Below are 19,884 nucleotides of genomic sequence, written 5' to 3'. Positions count from 1 at the left end.
GAGGGAATAGACAGCCATTTGAGGGTTATCCTTGCAAATCTAAAGACAAAAGTGACCGCAGTCACTTGTTCAGGAAGTAAATGTTCTGAGGGACACAGAACAATTAGCCAAGGATACAGAGGAAAGTGTAGGAGCGCTAATGGGTGGGTGGAGCGCATATAATAAGTCCTAGAAGTCACAAGGACGTGGGAGATCATAGAGCTTCAGATGAGCCTCAAAGGCAGGGGTAGATTTTAGATATCCCTGGGTGGTGCGAATGGTTTTAATATGCTCTCGCTAACCAAAAGGTTGGAGGTTTGAGCCCACCCAGGGATGCCTCAGAAGAAAACCTGGTGATCTTCCAAAACGACCAGCCACTGAAAACCCTAGGGAGCACTGTTTTACTCTGACACACAAGGGGCTTGCCATGAGTCAGGGTCAACTCCACAGACCGGTTCTGGTAGGCGTTAGACAGGCATAGAGAATAGAAGAGGGAACGGCAGGGGCGGAAGTGCAGGAGGGGCACTGAACCCTGGGATGTTTGGAGAGTGGCGGGACATTATAGCGGAGAGTTCTCGATGGGACATAACTCTTAAGTCTCATCTCCCCTCTGATAAAATTGCTTCTCTCCAGCCTCTCTTTCCCACACTCTGCACATCCATTCTCTCAGCTGGTGCTGTGGGCTTGGTCCACACCTGCCACCCCACCGAGGGAAGCCACAATCATCTCTGGTCTGGGTGACTCCTCTGGCCACCTAATTTGTTGCTTTGTTTCTTAGCTTTTGTCTTAAAGGTCCATGTTGTGCACAGTAGTTAGTCTTTTTAGAATGTAAATTAAAGCTTAACTCCCCAGCTTAACACCCTCCAGGTGTGTCCCAGGCTTCCCACTGGACTTAAAGAAACTACCAAACTCCTTGCCATGGCAGATCTGGGCCCTACACAGTTCTCTGACCCCCTTCTCCTACCGCTCACCCCTGTGTTGGCCACTCTCCAGCCACTCAAGCCTTCTTGAACTTCCTTGAACATGCCGTGCTTAATCCTACCCCAGGATCTTTGCACTTGCTGGTCCCTCTGCCAAATCTTTGTATTCCAACTCCTTCTCATCGTTCAGGTCTCTGCCCCGCTGGCATACCACCAGAGAGGCCTTCCCTGACTGACCATCCTCTCTGACTTAACCCACTACCCCAGCCCATCACCGCCCACCTACCCACATCGCCAGCTCGATCTGAAAGCTTTTTAACTTACTTCTCAGTGAGAGTAGGGCACTTTCTGGTCTTATTCATCACCCTCTTACCAGTGCCTAGAGCAGTGCCTGACAATACAAATTTGTTGACTGAAAGTACCTTGTTAACTCAAACTGCTCATGGCTGACAGTGTTTACTGTTTTTATTGCAGAATAACCGTTAGCTAAATTTTTGTATTTTTTTAATGCTGGATGTTAGCGAACTGTTCTTTCATCTGTGAATCTGTCATTGAACTACTGCCAAGTATGTGAGTATGTGTGTGTGTGAGAGAGAGATGGTTCAGTTTGTCGTTAGTTGCCATCGTGTCAATTCCAACTCATGGCGACCCTGTGTGTGTCAGAGTAGAACTGTGCTCCATAGGGTTTTCAAGGCTTTGTGGATGTAAATATATCACAGGCAGGGATCTGCTGTGGGGCAAGAGGTACAGAGAGCCCAGATGGCTACTGTAGGCCTGGACTGTCCTCTTTCCCCTCCCCCAGTACTTCTCAACCTGCCCCTGTGTATTCCAGGTTTTAAGAAAGGAAATGTTCAGAAAATCCTACACTAGAACCCCTCAGGGGAGCTGAGATTTCAGACAGCTGGTCCCCAGGCCAGTGTCCCAGGGGCAGGAGAATCAGCTGCTCTGTGAAGCATCAAGGCTGCCCCATCAAGGTGCCCTGGGGTCAAGTGACCATGCCTTGCTGGGGTTTCAGCTCAGCGAACCACACCCGGTCAGCAGCTTAGAAAGTCCCCTTGGTTAAATTCCCAGCATGGCAGAGCCTGGACCCACCTTGGAGCTCCCCTGCCAGCTAACATCCCAGGCAAGCCTTTCCCACCCCTTATCTGCCCAACCACCTTCTCCTACTTCCAAGGGGACTGGAGGATGTGGCTGTGAGCATGAGCCAGCTCAGCAAGTTGGAGGCCTCTGCATTTCTATTTTGCACCGGCCAAAAGAACAGAGGCAAATATACTTCTGAAAGAAATCGTGATGATCCGGGAGAAAGCGGGAATTGATTCACAGACCTTCTAAAAGGTCTTTCCCAAATGAGCAGCCCCACAGTGCCCCCTGCTGGTGTCTAGCCTTTGCTAATTCCCTTCCTGGGGCCTGCAGGGAGGGATTGATGTCTTTGTTCCCCAGGGACCAAAAGATAGGACAGAGTTGTAGAAAACCACACAACTGACAGGATCACTAGACCAGAGAGGGCCCAGGGAAGAGAGGTGGGACCCCAGACCCTGATTCAGCCATTCACAATTCAGGTCACCATGTTTCCTACCCTGGCAAGGACAGGGGTGCCTTGCTTTAAGAAAATACTTGACACCCCCCAAAAATATGCCAGCACAAGTATTTTTAATCATGGCGGCTATTTGCAGCACAAAAGGACTCTTGGTTGTGCCAAAAAAACTCCTTTAAATAGCAAGCCCCATTGGACTCTTCATTCGTGATTTACATACCACCGAGAATGAAGAAACTTCATGTGGAATATCAAGTGTCTCTATCATCAGAAAACCAGTTGGCAGTGAAGGAAAAGCAGATCTGAAATGCAAATTTAACTCAGAGTGCAAATGATTTATTTGATTTACCCAAGCGTAATGGATCCCCAAGTTTCCAGGTATGACATGAAATCCAGCGTATCTATACTAAAACTGGAAGAACAGGCTTAGAATATGAATTCTGAGAATTCGTTCTTGAAGCCATCTGTGTTAGCACAGCTCTCTGGCTGTAGAAGCACAAAAATCAACACAAAAGGGCACAACCCGGCAAGCCTAAATGAGTTTCTCCGTGGATTTTATGTTTGTTTAGACGCATGGTTCAATTTTTGTAACAGCAGTGGGTTTGTGCGTACCAGGAACCTGAGCTTAAGGCCACATCTGTTTCCCTTCACCGTCACAATCTGAGGGGCTCTGGTTGCAGATGTGGGGTGGAGCTTGGAATTCCTAGAAGAGATGGAATTTCACAGATCGGGGAAAGTGCCTATAACTCTACTGGGGCCAGGATTCCTGAGAGCATCCCGGTCAGGTACTGAGAACAGACCTGTCCCTGCAGCTGGATATCCTGAGGAGCCTGAGGTTCTTTTTCCAACAAACATCTTTTGAGCGGCTACTATGTGTCATGGTGGGTTCTAGGCACAAGGGGATAGAGCAGTGAAAAAAAGCACAAATCCCCTGACCTCCTGGAGCTTACATTGTCCTGGGGGGACACAGACCATAAACTATACAGGCAGTCCCCAAGTTACAAATGAGATCTGTTCCTAAGTCTGTCTTTAAGTCAAATTTGTAGGTAAGTTTGGTCAGGAACACATGGTTCTTATTTAGCATCAGTTAATCGAATGTTTGTCTTAATATATAGTATGTATTTTACCTTTCTATGCATATAAAGGAGCCCTGGTGGCACAGTGGTTAACAGGTCAGCTGTTAACCAAAAGGTCGGAAGTTCGAACCATTGGAAACCCCATGGGACAGCTCTCTTCTGTCCTATAGGGTCACTATGAGTCAGAATCGACTCAATGGCCAGTTTGGTTTGGTACGCATATAAAACACTTCAGAAACACTTTGAAACCATGCCATGTTTTCATAAGCATCACAAAGTAGTATGTGCATTCATTAGGTTACCATTGTATTTAACTCAGATTTTTAGTATGAGTTTTATGGCAGCCTGTTCTTAAGTACAAGTTTCTGTAAGTCAGACATTCGTAACCCAGGGACTGCCCGTATAACAAAGTCAACTACACGGTGGGACAGACGGCGTTAAGTGCTATGGAGAAAAATAAAGCAGGGGCCAACCAAAAACCCATTGCTGTCAAGTCGACTCCTAGCAACCCTGTAGGATAGAGTAGAACTGCCCCATAGGGTTTCTGAGGAGCACCTGGTGCATTTCAATTGCTGGCCTTTAGGTTAGCAGCTGAACTCTTAACTACAGTGCCACCAGGGTTTCCAAAGCAGGGACAGGAAGGTAGAAAAACAAAGAGGTATGAGGACTGATCCTGGGGGAGGTGCCAATGTCGAGAGTTTGGGGAGAGAAGGAACTAGCCAAAGGAGTAGCCAGAGAGGTGATCGTGAAAGCCTGGGATGCTAGAACCCAAGAGAGAAAGAGAGTCAAGAAGGAGGGAGTGGACAGGGATGCCCAATGCTGCTTTGATGATGAAGCTGGGCACTGGGCACGGCTGTTGGATTTGCAGTGAGTGGCTCTTAAGTGACCGTGATAAAAACCATGGTGCAGAATGATGGGCAGAAGCCTGGTGGGCATGGGCCTCCACCAGAATGGAAGGAGGAGAATTGGACCAACAAGGACACACAAAGTAAGGAGGGCAGTGGCTGGTGGCCCCCGTCCTATTTTTCCCTTGGCCTTTCCCTTCAGCCGATCCACCATTTTCGTGCGGCTCCACACGAATGGGAATCAGGAGCTGCAGTACCAGCCTGGAGACCACCTGGGTGTCTTCCCCGGCAACCACGAGGACCTGGTGAATGCCCTGATTGAGCGGCTGGAGGATGCACCCCCTACCAACCAGCTGGTAAAGGTGGAGCTGCTGGAGGAGCGGAACACAGCTTTGGGTAACTCCCAGGGGGCCCCTTCCCTTCTTCAGGGAGTTCCATAGGGAGTAGGAGTTTGGGGAAGAGGAGACCAGTTCTTCCCAAACCCCAGCCCAGGGCGGAGAGTGTGTGTCCATCCCTCCAGCTTATGAGATTGAAGGCTTGCCCTTTCTCATGACTGAACAACCTTGAACCAGTTGGCCAAGTAAATGTCCATGATACCAGGACATCACTGACTAATCACCTGTCTTCCCTCACCTGCATCATCAGCTAGGAATTGATGTTAGCAGTGGCCACTTTTCTTGCTTCCTTCATCACCACCACCGCACTGATAGCCACTGAAGTCCCACCCTACTCCTCCTTGAATCAAAAAGTACTGTATGAAGCTCAATGGGATTGAACTCACAGTGTTGACCTCATTAGAGCAAGTCCCAACCTGTTGAAGTAACCATCCCTGACATTGACATTCAGGTACTTTCAGAACCAAATGGTCTGAATGCTTCATCTCAGTAGGAGCAGGTGAGCTCAGGCATCAGGTGTAAGAGAATATAGTGGCCTTACGTGGCAACCCTTGATACAGTGACATATCACCTTGATGAAGGTATCAGGGGCTGAAGTCAGGGCAGAATGTAAAAAAGAATATGCAGCCAAGCCCTACAGAAAAGCCCTTAGGAAGGCACCACTTTGAAGAAACATACCTCTCTTAATAAATCCATCCCAGCTAGGTTTTCCTCCAGTGTTGAAACTGAGTTTCCTGTCTTGGATTGAGCCCTTGATGATCAAGTAGAGGCTTGTGCTTGGACGCCATGTTGGATGAGAAACACACAGAGAACATGCAGTGTAGTAGTTAGAACAAGGTTTGGAGCCAGACTGACTGACTTCACCCTTATGAGCTGTGTGACTTTGAGCAAGTTCCTTAAGCTCCCTGTGCTTCCATTTTTGTTGTCTATAAAATGAGGGTAGTAACACCACCTACCACCTAAGGCTGTCATAAGGGTTAAGCGAGTTGATATTATAAAGTGCTGAGCCCAGTACTTGAAGTATAGAAAGTGCTAGGTAATTGTTGGGGCCCCTGGGCGGTGAAAATGGTTAAGTGCACGACTACTAGCCGAGAGGTTGGCTGTTCAATCCCACCCAGAGGCCTGGTGATCTGCTTCTGTAAAGTCACAGCCTTGAAAATCCTACAGAGCAGTTCTACTCTGCACACATGGGGTTGCCATGAGTCGGAATCGACTGGACGGCAACTAACAACAACAGATAAGTGTCAGACATATTTGTCATTTTTACACTCTAGAATGCCGCTCCCACTGACACCGTGAGTGGTCAGACAGACTCAAAATAGACTCATGTCCTGTGCCGACCTGGGGCCTTACTACATAGAATGCCAGTGGAACAGCTCATGCTATTTTAATATTTATTCTCCTCTTTTCTTTTTTTTTTATTTTTGGACCAGTTTACCTAATTGATTTTTGGATACGCCACTTGCACACATGAGGTAACCACACAGTCCCTGGGACCTGGGTGTAGACGCAGGATCCGAGAACCAGGCTGGCTCCTGGATGTGGGCTCAGGGTGTGGAAGGTGGAGAGCTGAGTGGTTGCTTGACTCTAGGACAGTCCTGGTCACCAGCCCACCCTTTGTTCCAGGACCAGACTTGCTTCTTGCACCCAAGCCCTTGGAGCTCAGATTTGCCTTTGCCCACCTGGTCCCCATGGCCATTGTACCTCCACAGGTGTCATCAGTAACTGGACAGACGAGCACCGCCTCCCACCCTGCACCGTATTCCAGGCCTTCAAGTACTACCTGGACATCACCACGCCACCAACGCCCTTGCAGCTGCAGCTGTTTGCCTCCCTGGCCACCAGCGAGAAGGAGAAGCAGCGTCTGCTGGTCCTCAGCAAGGTGGGTCCCTGGGCCTTGTACAACCCAATTAAAAAAAAAAAGTTGCCTTCCGGTCAACTATGGCTCATAGTGACCCCATGTGTATCAGAGTAGAACCACACTCCATCGGGTGTTCAATGGCTATAAACTTTTTGAAGTAAATCACCAGGCCTTTCTTCTGAAGTGCCTCTGTTGTTATTGTTGGGTGCCATCGAGTCAGTTCTGACTCACAGCGATCCTATGTACAACAGAACGAAACACTGTCTGGTCCTGCGCCATCCTTACAATCATTGCTGTGTTTGAGCCCATCATTGCAGCAACTACATCAGTCCATCTCACTAAGGGTCTTCCTCTTTTTTGCTGACCCTCTGCCTTACCAAGCATGATGTCCTTCTCCAGGGACTGATCCCTCCTGATAACGAGCCCAGAGTACATGAGACAGAGTCTCACCATAATGATGTCCTTTTTCAGGAACTGATCCCTCCTGATGACATGTCCAAAGTATATGAGACAAGGTCTCACCATCCTCGCCTCCAAGAAGCACTCTGGCTGTACTTCTTCCAAGACAGATTTGTTCTTTCTTTTGGCAGTCCATGGTATATTCAATATTCTTTGCCAATACCATAATTCAAAGGTATCAATTCTTCTTTGGTCTTCCTTATTCATTGTCCAGCCTTCCCATGCATATAAGGTGGTTGAAAATACCCATGGCTTGGGTCAGGGGCACCTTAGTCCCCAAGTGACATCTTTGCTTTTCAACACTTTAAAGAGGTCTTTTGCAGCAGATTTGCCCAATGCAAAACGTCCTTTGATTTCTTTGCTGCTTCCATGGATGTTGATTATGGATCCAAGTAAAATGAAATCCTTGACCACTTCAATCTTTTCTTCTTTTATCATGATGTTGTTTATTGGTCCAGTTGTAAGGATTTTTGTTTTCTTTATGTTGAAGTGTAATCCATACTGAAGGCCATAGCCTTAGCTCTTCATCAGTAAGTGCCTCTAGTCATCTTCGATTTCACAAACAAGATTGTGTCATCTGCATATCGCAGGTTGTTAATGAGCTTCCCTCTGATCCTGATGCCCCAGATCTGTTGGATAACCTTCCTCTGGAATGGGCACAAATATGGCTCTCTTCTAGTTGGTTGGCCAGGTAGCTGTCTTCCAAATTTCTTGGTATAGACAAATGAGCGCCTCCAGCACTGGGTCCATTTGTTGAACCATCTCAATTGATAGTCCATCAATTCCTGGAACCTTGTTTTTCGCCACTGCCTTTGGTGCAGTTTGGATTTCTTCCTTCAATACCATCAGTTCTTGATCACATGGTATGTCCTCAAGTGGCTGGACGTTGACCAATTCTTTTTGGTACAGTGACTCTGTGTATTCCTTCCATCTTCTTTTGATGCTTCCTGCGCCATTCAGTATTTTGCCCATACAGTCCTTCAAAATTGCAACTTGACATTTGAATTTTTCCTTCAGTTCTTTCAGCTTGCGAAATGCCAAGTGTGTTCTTCCCTTTTGGTTTTCTAACTCCAGGTCTTTGCACATTTCATTGTAATATTTTACCTTGTCTTCTTGAGCCACCCTTTGAAATCTTCTGTTAGCTCTTTTACTTCATCATTTCTTCCATTCTCCTTAGCTACTATACGTTCAAGAGCAGTTTCAGAGTCTCTTCTGACATCCATTTTGGTCTTTCCTGTCTTTTTAATAACCTTTTGCTTTCTTTATGTATGGTATCCTTGATGTCACCCCACAACTTGTCTGGTCTTCGGTCATTAGTGTTCAATGCATCAATCTGTTCTTGAGATGGTCTCCAAATTCAGGTGGGATATACTCAAGGTTGTATTTTGGTTCTCATGGACTTGCTTTAATTTTCTTCAGCTTCAGCTTGAGCTTGTATGAGCAATTGATGGTCTGTTCTGCAGTCGGTCCCCATCCCTGTTCTGACTGATGGTACTGAACTTTTCCATCATCTCTTTCCACAGATGTAGTCAATTTTATTTCTGTTTTCCATCCGGTGAGCTCCATATATATAGTTACTCTTAATGTAGACTTGCAAAATTCTATCATGCGATCTCCAGTGTCATTTCTGTCACCAAGGCCGTGTTTTCCAACTACCGATCCTTCTTCTTCTTTGTTTCCAGTTTTTGCATTCCTGTTACCAGTAATTATCAATTCATCTTGATTGCATGTTTGATCAATTTCAGACTTCAAGTTGATAAAAATCCTCAGTTCCTCATCTTTGACATTAGTAGTTGGTGTATAAATTTGAATAATAGTCATATTAACTGGTCTTGAGGTGCCTCTGAGTGGATTCAAACCACTAACCTTCCAGTTAGTAGCCATGCACTTAACCATTTGTGCCACCCAGGGACCCCTTTGTACAACCCTAGGGGGTGCCTTTCACCAATAGTCTTTGGAGAATTGTATAGTTATTACAACAGCTCTCCAGTAGGTAGCAGCCTTGAGGAAAGAGCACCATTTTCCTATTTGCAAGACCATTGCCATATTGGCTAGTCCACTTTGGTTAGTCCTGACTGTCTCCCTTTGTTCTAACTAAGACCCGACAGAACTAGAGTGACCTCCTTGAGTCTTGAATTTGTCTGGCCACAGTAGAAACTGATATTCTAATTCATTTTCCTCCTTCCTTTGAAATCCTTGATCTTCCATTAGTTCCATCTTGGCTTATCCTTAGAGGAAAAAGAAACAAAGAATCTCAGTGTCTTGGCTTAAATATGGTATCTTTTCTGATCCAAAGGACTGGTAGGTATAACTGTTAGGAAGTCTCAGACGGCAGGGTGAATCAAACACACCTTCTACCACCCTGGCTTAGAAACCAAGGATTTGTCTACCCCAAACTGCCGCAAAGCCTAGCTCAGGAAGACTCCTACCCAGAAGGACCACCCAGGCTTCTCCCATTGACAGCTTCTTCCCAGTAAGCAAATCCCAAGCAAAGGGTGGTTTAGCTTTCTTCTGCTATCCAGGAGAAGGGATTGGCATGGTGGACAGCAAGAAAGAGGCTAATTCGGTGAGTGTGTATTATTCAGAAACATGAAAATAAACACCAGAAGAAACATTTCAAGAGTTGCAAGTTGCTAAGCCTTCTTTGGAAATAAGTACCAGGAGTGGAGTTGCAGCTCTCCTCTGTCTCTCTCCTTGGCACAGGGTTTGCAGGAGTATGAGGAATGGAAGTGGGGCAAGAACCCCACCATCGTGGAGGTACTGGAAGAGTTCTCGTCCATCCAGATGCCCACCACTCTGCTCCTGACCCAGCTATCTCTGCTGCAGCCACGCTACTACTCCATCAGCTCCTCCCCAGACATGTACCCGGATGAGGTGCACCTCACTGTGGCCATCGTCTCCTACCGTACCCAAGGTGGGCAGAGACCTGGGAGAGCCTCCCTGTCTGCATTGCCCCCAAGGGACCTCTGCAGATCTGCCAGAACTACTGCCCACAGGCCAAATCCCAAATCCCTGGGAGAAGCTCCAACCCCAAAACTAGGAAACCGAGGGAAGAAGCAGATGAGGCAACCTATCCCTGTAGGCAGAGCCAGTGCTGTGCATTATTAGGAAGGAGACCAGGTGTACATTTGGAAGGCTCAGCCACTCCCAGTCCCTGAAATCCCCTTATACTCCCTTCATCCCCACAGGCCCCCCAGAGCAGCAACTAGAACACGCTAGCACCCACATTCCTGTAGGGGCGCTCTCTGCTGCATGATGTCCAGCTAGTTGTAGGCCAGTCAGATAACCCAACCTCTGCTCTGGTATTTTCCCTCCTTGACAATGCAATTCAAATGTGGATTCCAGCAAGCCACTGAGACCTCAGTGGGCAGGATTGGAATCCAACCCACACCCACCCTACAGAGCCGTGGTCCACCACACAGCCACATGCTCATGCTAGCAAGGCCATTTTCCTTTTCCCTTTTAAAGAAAGGGCAGTAAACAGTGGACCCAGGGCAGAAACTTAGCGTTGGCATTGGTAGATTTACATGTTGGAAGGAGAGTGATAGGGGGAGCTTGAAGGCAGTAGCCCAGCCGGACCACCTTGGTTGTTTTGCTAGATGGAGAAGGACCAATTCATCACGGCGTGTGCTCCTCCTGGCTCAACCAGATACAGGCTGATGAAGTGGTCCCCTGTTTTGTGAGAGGGTAAGTGGCAAATGAAGAGAAATGAGCAGCTGACCCCTAACTGGATGCTGACATTGTGAGTTGGGGTGGGTGGACCAGCCAGAAGGATTTGTTCAGTGTTCTAGAGAGACGGATGGGTCACTTGGGTTGTTAAGGAAGTGGAATCAGGGAACATGACAAGCTAAGCAAGTCCTCTTGTCAAAGTCAATCTAACGCAACAAATATTTATCAACTGTATGTACTATGCTAGACGCTGGGGCTCCAGTGGAGGAACTCTGGTGGTGCAGTGGTTAAGTGCTCAGCTGCTCACCAAAAGCTCAACAGTTCAAACCCACCAGCCACTCCACAAGAGGAAGACATGGCAGTCTGCTTCCATAAAGATTACAGTCTGGGAAAGCCTATGGGGCAGTTCTACTCTGTGCTATAGGGTCACTGTGAGTTGGAACTGAGTTGACAGCAACTGATATTGGGGCCTACAGTGGAGAAGCAGGCAAAAACACTCAGCCTTCATAGAGTTTACAGACTAGTGGAAATTCTATCCATATTCTGCTGGCTACCCTTATCTGCTCCCAGTTTCTTAGGGATGGGGGAGATCTGAGCACCCCCATCAGTTTGAACTTTTTGCCCCAAACTCAGCTTTAATGGTATGTCTGAGCTTAGGCCCACTATAGTTACCTGCCTTGTCAGCCGATACTGGTAACCTCTCTGCCTGAACAGTGGCCTTGGCCAACCATTTTTCTCAGCTACTGAGGGCAGAATGTTTAAGATAAGGTCCAAATACTATCGGCGTCAGAATCCCCTAGCCTCCTTCAAAAATACAGAGTCCTGAGCCCACACGTACTACGTGGCCCAGGAATCAGCACTTTTAACACCCCCCAGGTGATTTCTTTGCACAGTGACCCCCGGATGTATGGTTAAGTCAGTGGTTCTCAGCTGGGAGTGGCTTTGCCTCCCAAGCAACGTTTGGCAATGTCTGGAGATGTTTTTGGTTGTCACAGCTGGGGGTGCAACTGGCATAGTGTGGGTAGGGGCTGCGGCTGCTGCCCAACATCCTGCAATACACAGGGCAGCCCCCACAACAATGAAGTGTCCGGCCCCAATGTCAATGGTGCCAGAGTTGAGAAACCCTGGGTGAAATCAATCCCACCACCCTTTGTGGCTTGGCTCAGCAATGAGGCACATTGGAGTGTGGAGAGCTCTTCAGGCTCTGAGGACCTCTGGTTCTGGGAATTCCCTAAGTTGTGGGGCTCCTACCTGAAAATGGGCACAAGAGCTGTTGTATTTCTACCCAATGTGTTTCCGCCCAATTTTCCACCCAAGACACCCATCTGGTCTACCCAAAATTCAATTGTCGATCAGCTTTGACTTCAGCAAGCCTGCTGACTCTCTCTTCCTTGTCCAGAGCACCTAGCTTCCGCCTTCCCCGAAATCCCCAAGTGCCCTGCATCCTGGTTGGCCCGGGGACTGGCATCGCCCCTTTCCGAAGCTTCTGGCAGCAGCGCCAATTTGATATCCAACACAAAGGTGGGTCACCATCCAGCAGCCTCTAGATTTTCACCCCCTGGGCCTGGGGAGGCCTGCCTGTGTCTCAACAGCCCTGTGGAATGATGAACTTATCACTTATTGTATCACTGCCTGGAACAGTGGGGGCTGGGGGGTGCGATAGAGGGAACATAGGACTTAGCTGGCCTGTAAAGTTCATGGCATTACGGTATTATTCAAATGCTGTGTCCAAACAAATCTTACCCACAGCCTATCTTAAGATCCTGAACTTCCATTCCCAGAGGACGTTTCTTTGACTGTTAAGATATAACCTTTTGTTAAAATTCTAATAGCACCACAAAGGCCAGGCATTAAGCCTTATCAAATGGATCCATGTATGTGATTGTCCCGAAGACTGTTACCCAAGAGCAGGCCTTGCTGTTTGAGACCCACCACTAATCAGCTTTGAGAGGAGAAAGCATGCATTTAACATGGATTTATTGATTTTTTTTTTTTAAATAAGTGCCAAGGAAACTATGGTGACGCAGTGGTTAAGAGCTACGGCTGCTAACCAAAAGGTCAGCAGTTCAAATCCACCAGGCACTCCTTGGAAACCCCGTGGGGCAGTTGTACTCTGTCCTATAGGGTTCCTATGAGTCAAAATTGACTTGATGGCAATGGGTTGGGTTTTGGTAATAAGTGCCAAACCCTGTTTTAGACACTGGGGCATCTAAATGAACAAGACAGGAAAAAAAAAAAAAAAAACCTGTCCTGTGAAGCTGTCATCCCAACAGGATAGCTACCATTTATAAAGTCCTTGCTATTGGTAGCAATGGTTCTAATGCTTTACAACACGATAACCTTGTGAGGTAGATACTATTATTATTAAATGGGGAAACTGAGGCATAGAGAGGTTAAGTAAGCTGCTCGCCGTCGTACAGAGTTGGAATTTATACCCAGGCAGTCTAGCCCCAGAGCTGGGCTCTTAGCACTCACCAATGGTGGGGGCCGCTAAGTAGCCAGGGAGGTAGAAGGAAGGCATCAGGCACCCAGATGGTCTGCCAGAGTCTGAACAGACTTCACCTACTTCTTTCCGTGTGTGTACGTGTGTGAACTGTGTGTACATATGCACATGTGTGTACATGTGTGGGTTGAACTGTGCACGTGTGTTTATGTATGTGGGTTGACCTCTGTGCATGTGTGTACACATACGAATGTGTGTGCGTATGTGCTGAGTACACACGTATGTGTACACCCACCTGCCCCCAGTGCTCGTGTCCTCTATCTACATGGCACACACTAAGGTCACAGCACTCCACCCCTGGCATCACTGACCACCTCCCTAAATCAGGCATCAGTGCCATTAGTAACACAAGGTTTTCCTGGCCCGCAGGAATGAGTCCCTGCCCCATGGTCCTGGTCTTTGGGTGCCGGCAATCCAAGATAGACCACATCTACAAGGAAGAAACCCTACAGGCCAAGAACAAGGGGGTCTTCAGAGAGCTGTACACGGCCTACTCCCGGGAACCAGAGAAACCAAAGGTAACCCTAGCCTGTTCACAGTCTGCCTGTCCCAGCCCAACACACACATGTACTCACACTCGCTCACACATGTATGTACAGCCTGCTAGTAGGAACCACGCTCTTGTTGTTGCTAGCTGCCGTCATGTTGGCCCCCAACTCATGGCAACCCCATGCACAACAGAACATGCCATCCCCGTGATTGGTTGCACATCGGATTGTTGTGATCCATAGGCTGATTTTTAGTAGATTGCCAGGCCTTTCTTCCTAGTCTGCCTCAGTCTAGAAGCTCTGCTGAAGCCTGTTCAGCATCACAGCAACATGCAGGCCGCTACTGACAGATGGGTTTAGCTGTGCTTGAGGAGCTTTGGCTGGGAATCAAACCCAGGTATCCCTCGTGGAAGGCGAGAATTCTACCAGGGAACCACCACCGTCCCCGCCCTGTTCTTACCCTTCCTGAATTCCCTTCTGGCGAAATTCCTCTAGACTTTAGATATGGAGAGGAAATGTATCTATTTGAAGTATTTAGCAGCTTATAAGAGACACCAACTAATTAGAACGGACACAGGCAGAACTGGAGCTTGCTCCTACTGGATCATGGGGAAGTCCAGGGGGTCCCAGGAAAGGGGTCAGAATAGCTGAGGGGGTCAGAGCCAACACTCGGGGGGCTTGGGCAGTGGCTATTTGCCAATGGTTCCAAAACCCTTTTAGGATCGGCGGTATATATAGCTACTGCTTACTTTTTGTACCTCTGGGGTACAAAAAGTCCCACCGACAGTATGTGCTACCAACAGGCAAGACCCTATATAACAATTAGAAATGGAAAGAACAGGTGTGCACTGCAAATTAATGTTTTTACAGGGTATGGGATGAGGTGGTGCTGAATCATTGAACTTTTGGTAGGAAAACATGAATTTTAAAAAATTTTATACGGTACACATATGTACCTCTGGAGTCTGGGGTAGAATTTGTGTTCACAGGAGTTAGACATGTGCCTCTGGACTCTGAGAGTATGATTTGTGGAATGAGGCATAAAACAAAAACCATATTACCTATTAAAAATTCAGACGTACTAAATGATTCAGCATGCCTTCCATGACTGAAAACACATAACCCAAAAGCACATAGTATCAACAAAATATTAAAATGGAAAAATAACTGGGTCACAAAAGGGTTAACAGCTGCCCCAGCTGTGCTGAACGTCAACCCTTGCGGACAAGTTAAAGGCATCCTGAAGACACCAGACACATTCCCTGGGGCTGTATTATCTTGTGCCCCCCCCCCCAGCCTCTTGGCTCACCTTGTATGCCAGCTATTGCTGCAGCAGTCAGCTCTGCACAGGTGGAACCTGACAGCCCCTCACCTGGCCCCTGTACCTCTTGCTTCTGCCCTGGGGCTTCTCTGGTACCCAGCATAGAATGTCCGTAGTGATGAACCCCATACCTGGAGGTGTGCAGGCGTTAACACCCCTCAGAGCCACCATTGACCGCTGGGGGAGAGTAACAGATAATACCCCCCTTTTCCCCCTCCAGGGCATGATTCTGGGATGCATTTTACATGGCTCTCCAGGGGGTCCTCAGCAGAGTTGAGCTCCACTTCCCAAAGTGAGGAGCAACTCATGTACATACTCTGGGGTTGGCTTTGTCACCTTCCCTCCCTCTTCCCAGTCCCATGCTCCTGTCCCCTGGGATCACCTCACAGAATAAACTACCCTGCTCAGGCTCTGCTTCCTGGGGGGAAGTAAGCAGACACAGGAGCAGCCCAGCCCCTTCTCATTGGTCCCCTGCCCCGTTCCCCGCAGAAGTACGTACAGGACATCCTTCAAGAGCAATTGGCTGAGCCCGTGTACCAAGCCCTGAAGGAGCAAGGGGGCCACATTTATGTCTGCGGGGACGTCACCATGGCCGCTGATGTCCTCAAAGCCATCCAGCGCATCGTGACCCAGCAGGGGAAACTCTCAGTGGAGGACGCCGGCGTGTTCGTCAGTAGACTGAGGGTGAGTGGTAGGCCGGCTTCTTGGATCCCTTTTCCAGGATCTGGTTTCTTGTCTCCCCCTCCTCACCCATCTGCCATGATGACTAAGGGAGCCATGATGACATCTCTGCTCCCATTTTTCCACTTGTGACTGGGGTAGAGGATACAGGTCGTTCTGAGAGAAGGAAAGAAGGCTGGGGGTGCAGGTGTGGGTGTATGTATGAAATATGGTTGGGGCTTTGGTGTGTCAAAATAACAAGAGAGTGGACCCCTGCATAGCAGGTCAGAGACAATCCTAACCCAACTTTTCCTGACCTCAGAACCAAGCCACCATACTTCCCCTGAGCAGTGGAGGCTAAAAGCCACCTCATGCTTGGCTCTCTAGGCTATGTGCCCTGGCATGGAGCTTTGTCTGCCCAGAAGAAGGGGCACCTTTTCCTAATTTATACAAAGGCCCAGTAGATGTTAGTCACAGCTGGTAAGCACAGTCATGGCTGCATGAACACCTGCCCTAAACAGGAAAAACAGAATCCCAGAGCTTCAGAAACCTCCAGGGTGATCCCATTCTTCCCCCTGCTTCCCTAGCTGAGCAGTAGTCAAACATTTTTGCAGAAGAAGCCCTTGGTCTAAGTCTATGCTTAATCCCAGTAAGAAAGGAACTTTCTGGTAGAAATGTCTGGGGTCAGAGAAGAGCTGTGGGCCCCCCACCCCCACCCCATACACTGGGCCTCTTTGGTATGACCCTCAGGAGACACTTCCATAGATTTCCAGGACTCTGCAGAATAAAGTGAAAAAACCACCCTTGCCAAGAATATAGGTGGGAAACTTTCTTCAAAACCTTCAGGACCAAGGAATGCTGGAACTGAACTCGTCTCACTGCAAACAACTTTTCCCCAACCACTGCCACTCCAGGACTGAAGCTTGCTCCTGTTGGATCATGGGAAGGCTCAGGGGGCCCCAAGAAAGGGACTAGGACAGCTGGGGGGTCAGGGGCAGCACCCAGAGGGTTTGGGCAGTGGCTATTTGCCAACATTTTTACAACCAGTATAGCTGTACCATGATGTAGCCACGTTTTCCCGTTTAATAGTCAGTCCGCTGCCCTTTGAGGATACTCTTTGCTGCCTGTTCCTGAATTCCGCCAAAGAATTTTCCAGCATTTCAGCAACTCTCAGTTGCCACAAGTTAAATGTCACTTGTGCTGTTTCTTGAGGCTTCTAGGGAGGTTCTTCTCTTTTCTTGTTTGTTCCTGAGCAAAGCTGAACAAAGATTTGTGGCAAAATTCACGTGTACCCAGGAAGCCTCTACTCGGGACAGCCATGAGAAAGTGCTTCCTGGGTGCTAAGTGGGCACTTTGCTTCTTCCCATCTCTGCTGATCTCCTCTATGGGCTATGATGTTTCACACTGAACCCAGCATTCCTCAGATCTGAGCTTATAGGAAAAAGGAGGAGAGAGGAAAAGGGGGAAGGGGAGGTTTTCCTCTTGCCTCATCACTTCTGACCTCAGAATGGACAAAGCAGCAGCAACCTAGCCCAGAGGAGACCCGTGCCCTGGAGGGTAGAGGGTGTTACTGAAACAGCCTTGGAGACCAAAGGGACCCAGGGGACACTGAATTCAGCCTCATCTCCTTAGGAACCACCCTCTTTAGGTATAGTTTCATTCCAGGGCTACCATTGTCTAGAACGCTCCATACTCTTGCCTGGCACTTGACGACTATTCCCTGGTTGTTTCTTTCTGCTAGGATGACAACCGGTACCATGAGGATATTTTTGGGGTCACCCTGCGGACGTATGAAGTGACCAACCGCCTTAGATCTGAGTCCATTGCCTTCATTGAAGAGAGCAAAAAAGATACAGACGAGTAAGCCGGTTCCATCCCATGGGCAAGGGGTGGGCAGAGTCCTTTCACGGGGTCCTGGTGGGCCGGGATGTCTGACTTCATTTACCGTGGCTTTCTTTTGGGTCGGTGGTTCCCACAGTGGTCCCTGGACCAGCAGCAGCTTCAGTATCACCTACTGACTTGTTAGAAATGCAGACTCCCCCAACGCTACCCTAGACTAGCTGACTCAGAAACCCTGGTTTGTGTTTTAACAAGCTCTCCAGGGTCTGTGAGGCCTGCTCAAGTGTGTGGACCCCTGTTTTGGATGCTAGCTTCCTCCTGGGGTGCCCCCTAGTGATAGGTTGGCTCTGGCCTTTGGGAAGTTGTACCCCTACCCACTACCCCTGGCTTTTACACCGTAACCCTCATCCCACAAATCTCTAGGGCCTTTTCCATGCATCCAAATTACAATTAATGTTCTTTTTGACAATTCCCACTCATCCCCTAGAAATTTCTGGGAACAGTTTGAGTCTCACTGTCTAAGCCTTACCTTAGCCCCCTGAAACATCAACCTTGACCATGAGCTTACTACCAAATGCCCTCCCCACACTGTTCCTACAGAACATCTCTAAACCACAAACACATGCACTTAGATTAAGTCAGAAAGGACTTCAGCCGCCAATACAAACCGCTTGCACTACCCAGGAACCTTAAGACAACGTGGCAGCCTCAAAAAAACTTCTGTGTCCTGTAGGTTCAAACCATTGCCTTTAAGATGGCGACTCCCTTGATTGTCACAAAGCACCTTTACTGTCCCTCTCCCCTGCTGGTTGTGTTGGTGAGCATCCATTCATTTGTTCACTCATTCATTCACTCAAGAAGATGAGTCCCGACTACATATCAAGTCCTGGCCAAGACATTGGGACTCGAATGAGGAAATGAAAGACATGAAGCCACTGAAGCCCAAGCTTACTGCGTCGCTTTAAGGAACCTGAACAGCCCTGGTACTACCCTACTAACCCCCTTCCTGGCTCTCCTCTGACAGGGTTTTCAGCTCCTAACTGGACCCCTCTTGCCCGGATGAATGTCAGGTCAGCCTCCCGGTGCTGTAGCTGGGGAGGCTGAGGTTTTGGAAGCACAGACACTCCTGAATCTTTTCTATGGGACTCCACGTGACCTCGCTGCGCCTGGCATCCTGTTGCTGCGTCCTGGTTCCCCTCGCCTGGGTTCTCGCCCCTCCGTGGTTTCCTGGGCCCTCTTCGTCTCTCTCCTTGTGTTCACCCGCTGCAATGCAATGGCTTTATAATCCGCAGTGGCCCTTATGAAACTCTGTTTCCCCCTCTGTGTCCTTCGGATAAGGGCATATCATGAGTGCATGGCTGTTGCTCGTGTTGGGTTTCGTGTTCTGGGGTCCCCCTGGACAGGCTGCAGGAACTGAATGAAGAGTTTTCTGAGCCTGTCCCTCAGCATCTCCTTTTTTATGAAGATGTGTTGGTTGTACGTGTGTGTGTCACGGGCCTGGGTCTCCATCTGTCCTCTTGCCTCTGCAAGCGTGTTGCCAGCAGACCCCGGTGCCAAGGAACCTGCCCTTGGCCCAGGCTAAGTCTTCACACATCCATAATTAAGGATCCATGCAAGTGTCCCTGAAATACATGGAGGGTCCCTAATTGTCCTGGTTTTAAAGGGCCCACGAAGGGGGCGATGATCATGAGAAAATTTCCCAGTGAAAGAGGAATCACAGAACTAGGTGTGTTTAGACCAGTTGACACCAATGCATTGACACCAGTTTGCAGCCCAATGGCAAAGAACCATGTAATGGATCACCCACCCCAGCCACCATCTCTTAATTCGGTCACATCCGTGGACCGCCTCCCCAGACAGCCCCATCCATAAAGCCCGGAAGTAATATTGTCCAAGGGAGCACACTGCTAATAAGAATCTTCCCATCTTTGCCACTGTCCCACCATGTGACTTTGGACAAGCTACTTTTCCTCGGGTTCCCTAACTTGTGATCCTATAAAGATAAAGAGTGTGAATGGACTGAACATTTAAGGTTTTGGATACTGGAAACAACATCAGTGAAGAACGTCACTGTAACTTTTTATTCCCTGAAATGGGGCTCCTTGCTTCACCCTTGGGGATAAAAGACTGGATTCCAGTTGAAGAGAAACAGGTTGGAGAGGGACTCTGTAATGAGGTACCACATTGCTGCTTCTCCAAGAAATACGACCCAGGGTGTGAAGGACCTGGCCCCAGTCTTTTGGTCTTCTAAGAATGGTTCCAAATTTTTTTAACCTGATAAAAGAATTTTGACAAATAAATTACCCTCGATTCTGACCAAGAACAGAGAGCAAAG

At 48.3% G+C, this 19,884-nt stretch overlaps 1 protein-coding gene across 2 annotated transcripts in view; it reads left to right on the top strand.

Moving 5' to 3' along the window:
- NOS1 (nitric oxide synthase 1) overlaps nucleotides 1-17,900 on the top strand; it is a 97,759-nt gene extending 79,859 nt beyond the window's left edge. For both annotated transcript variants that reach the window (XM_064272263.1, XM_023559459.2), the window contains 8 exons: nucleotides 4,557-4,750; nucleotides 6,462-6,631; nucleotides 9,773-9,983; nucleotides 10,669-10,756; nucleotides 12,138-12,259; nucleotides 13,611-13,759; nucleotides 15,540-15,734; nucleotides 17,452-17,900. In XM_064272263.1, coding sequence (XP_064128333.1) covers nucleotides 4,557-4,750; nucleotides 6,462-6,631; nucleotides 9,773-9,983; nucleotides 10,669-10,756; nucleotides 12,138-12,259; nucleotides 13,611-13,759; nucleotides 15,540-15,734; nucleotides 17,452-17,574 — 1,252 coding nt within the window. In that variant the 3' untranslated portion in view covers nucleotides 17,575-17,900. The remainder of the gene's footprint in view (nucleotides 1-4,556; nucleotides 4,751-6,461; nucleotides 6,632-9,772; nucleotides 9,984-10,668; nucleotides 10,757-12,137; nucleotides 12,260-13,610; nucleotides 13,760-15,539; nucleotides 15,735-17,451) is intronic.
- The last annotated feature ends 1,984 nt before the right edge of the window (nucleotides 17,901-19,884 follow it).

This window comes from Loxodonta africana, chromosome 19 (genome assembly GCF_030014295.1).
Source record: "Loxodonta africana isolate mLoxAfr1 chromosome 19, mLoxAfr1.hap2, whole genome shotgun sequence".
In the NCBI taxonomy this organism is placed as follows: Eukaryota; Metazoa; Chordata; class Mammalia; order Proboscidea; family Elephantidae; genus Loxodonta; species Loxodonta africana.
Note: the sequence above shows the minus strand (reverse complement) of the source record. Positions and strands in the feature narration are given on the sequence as shown.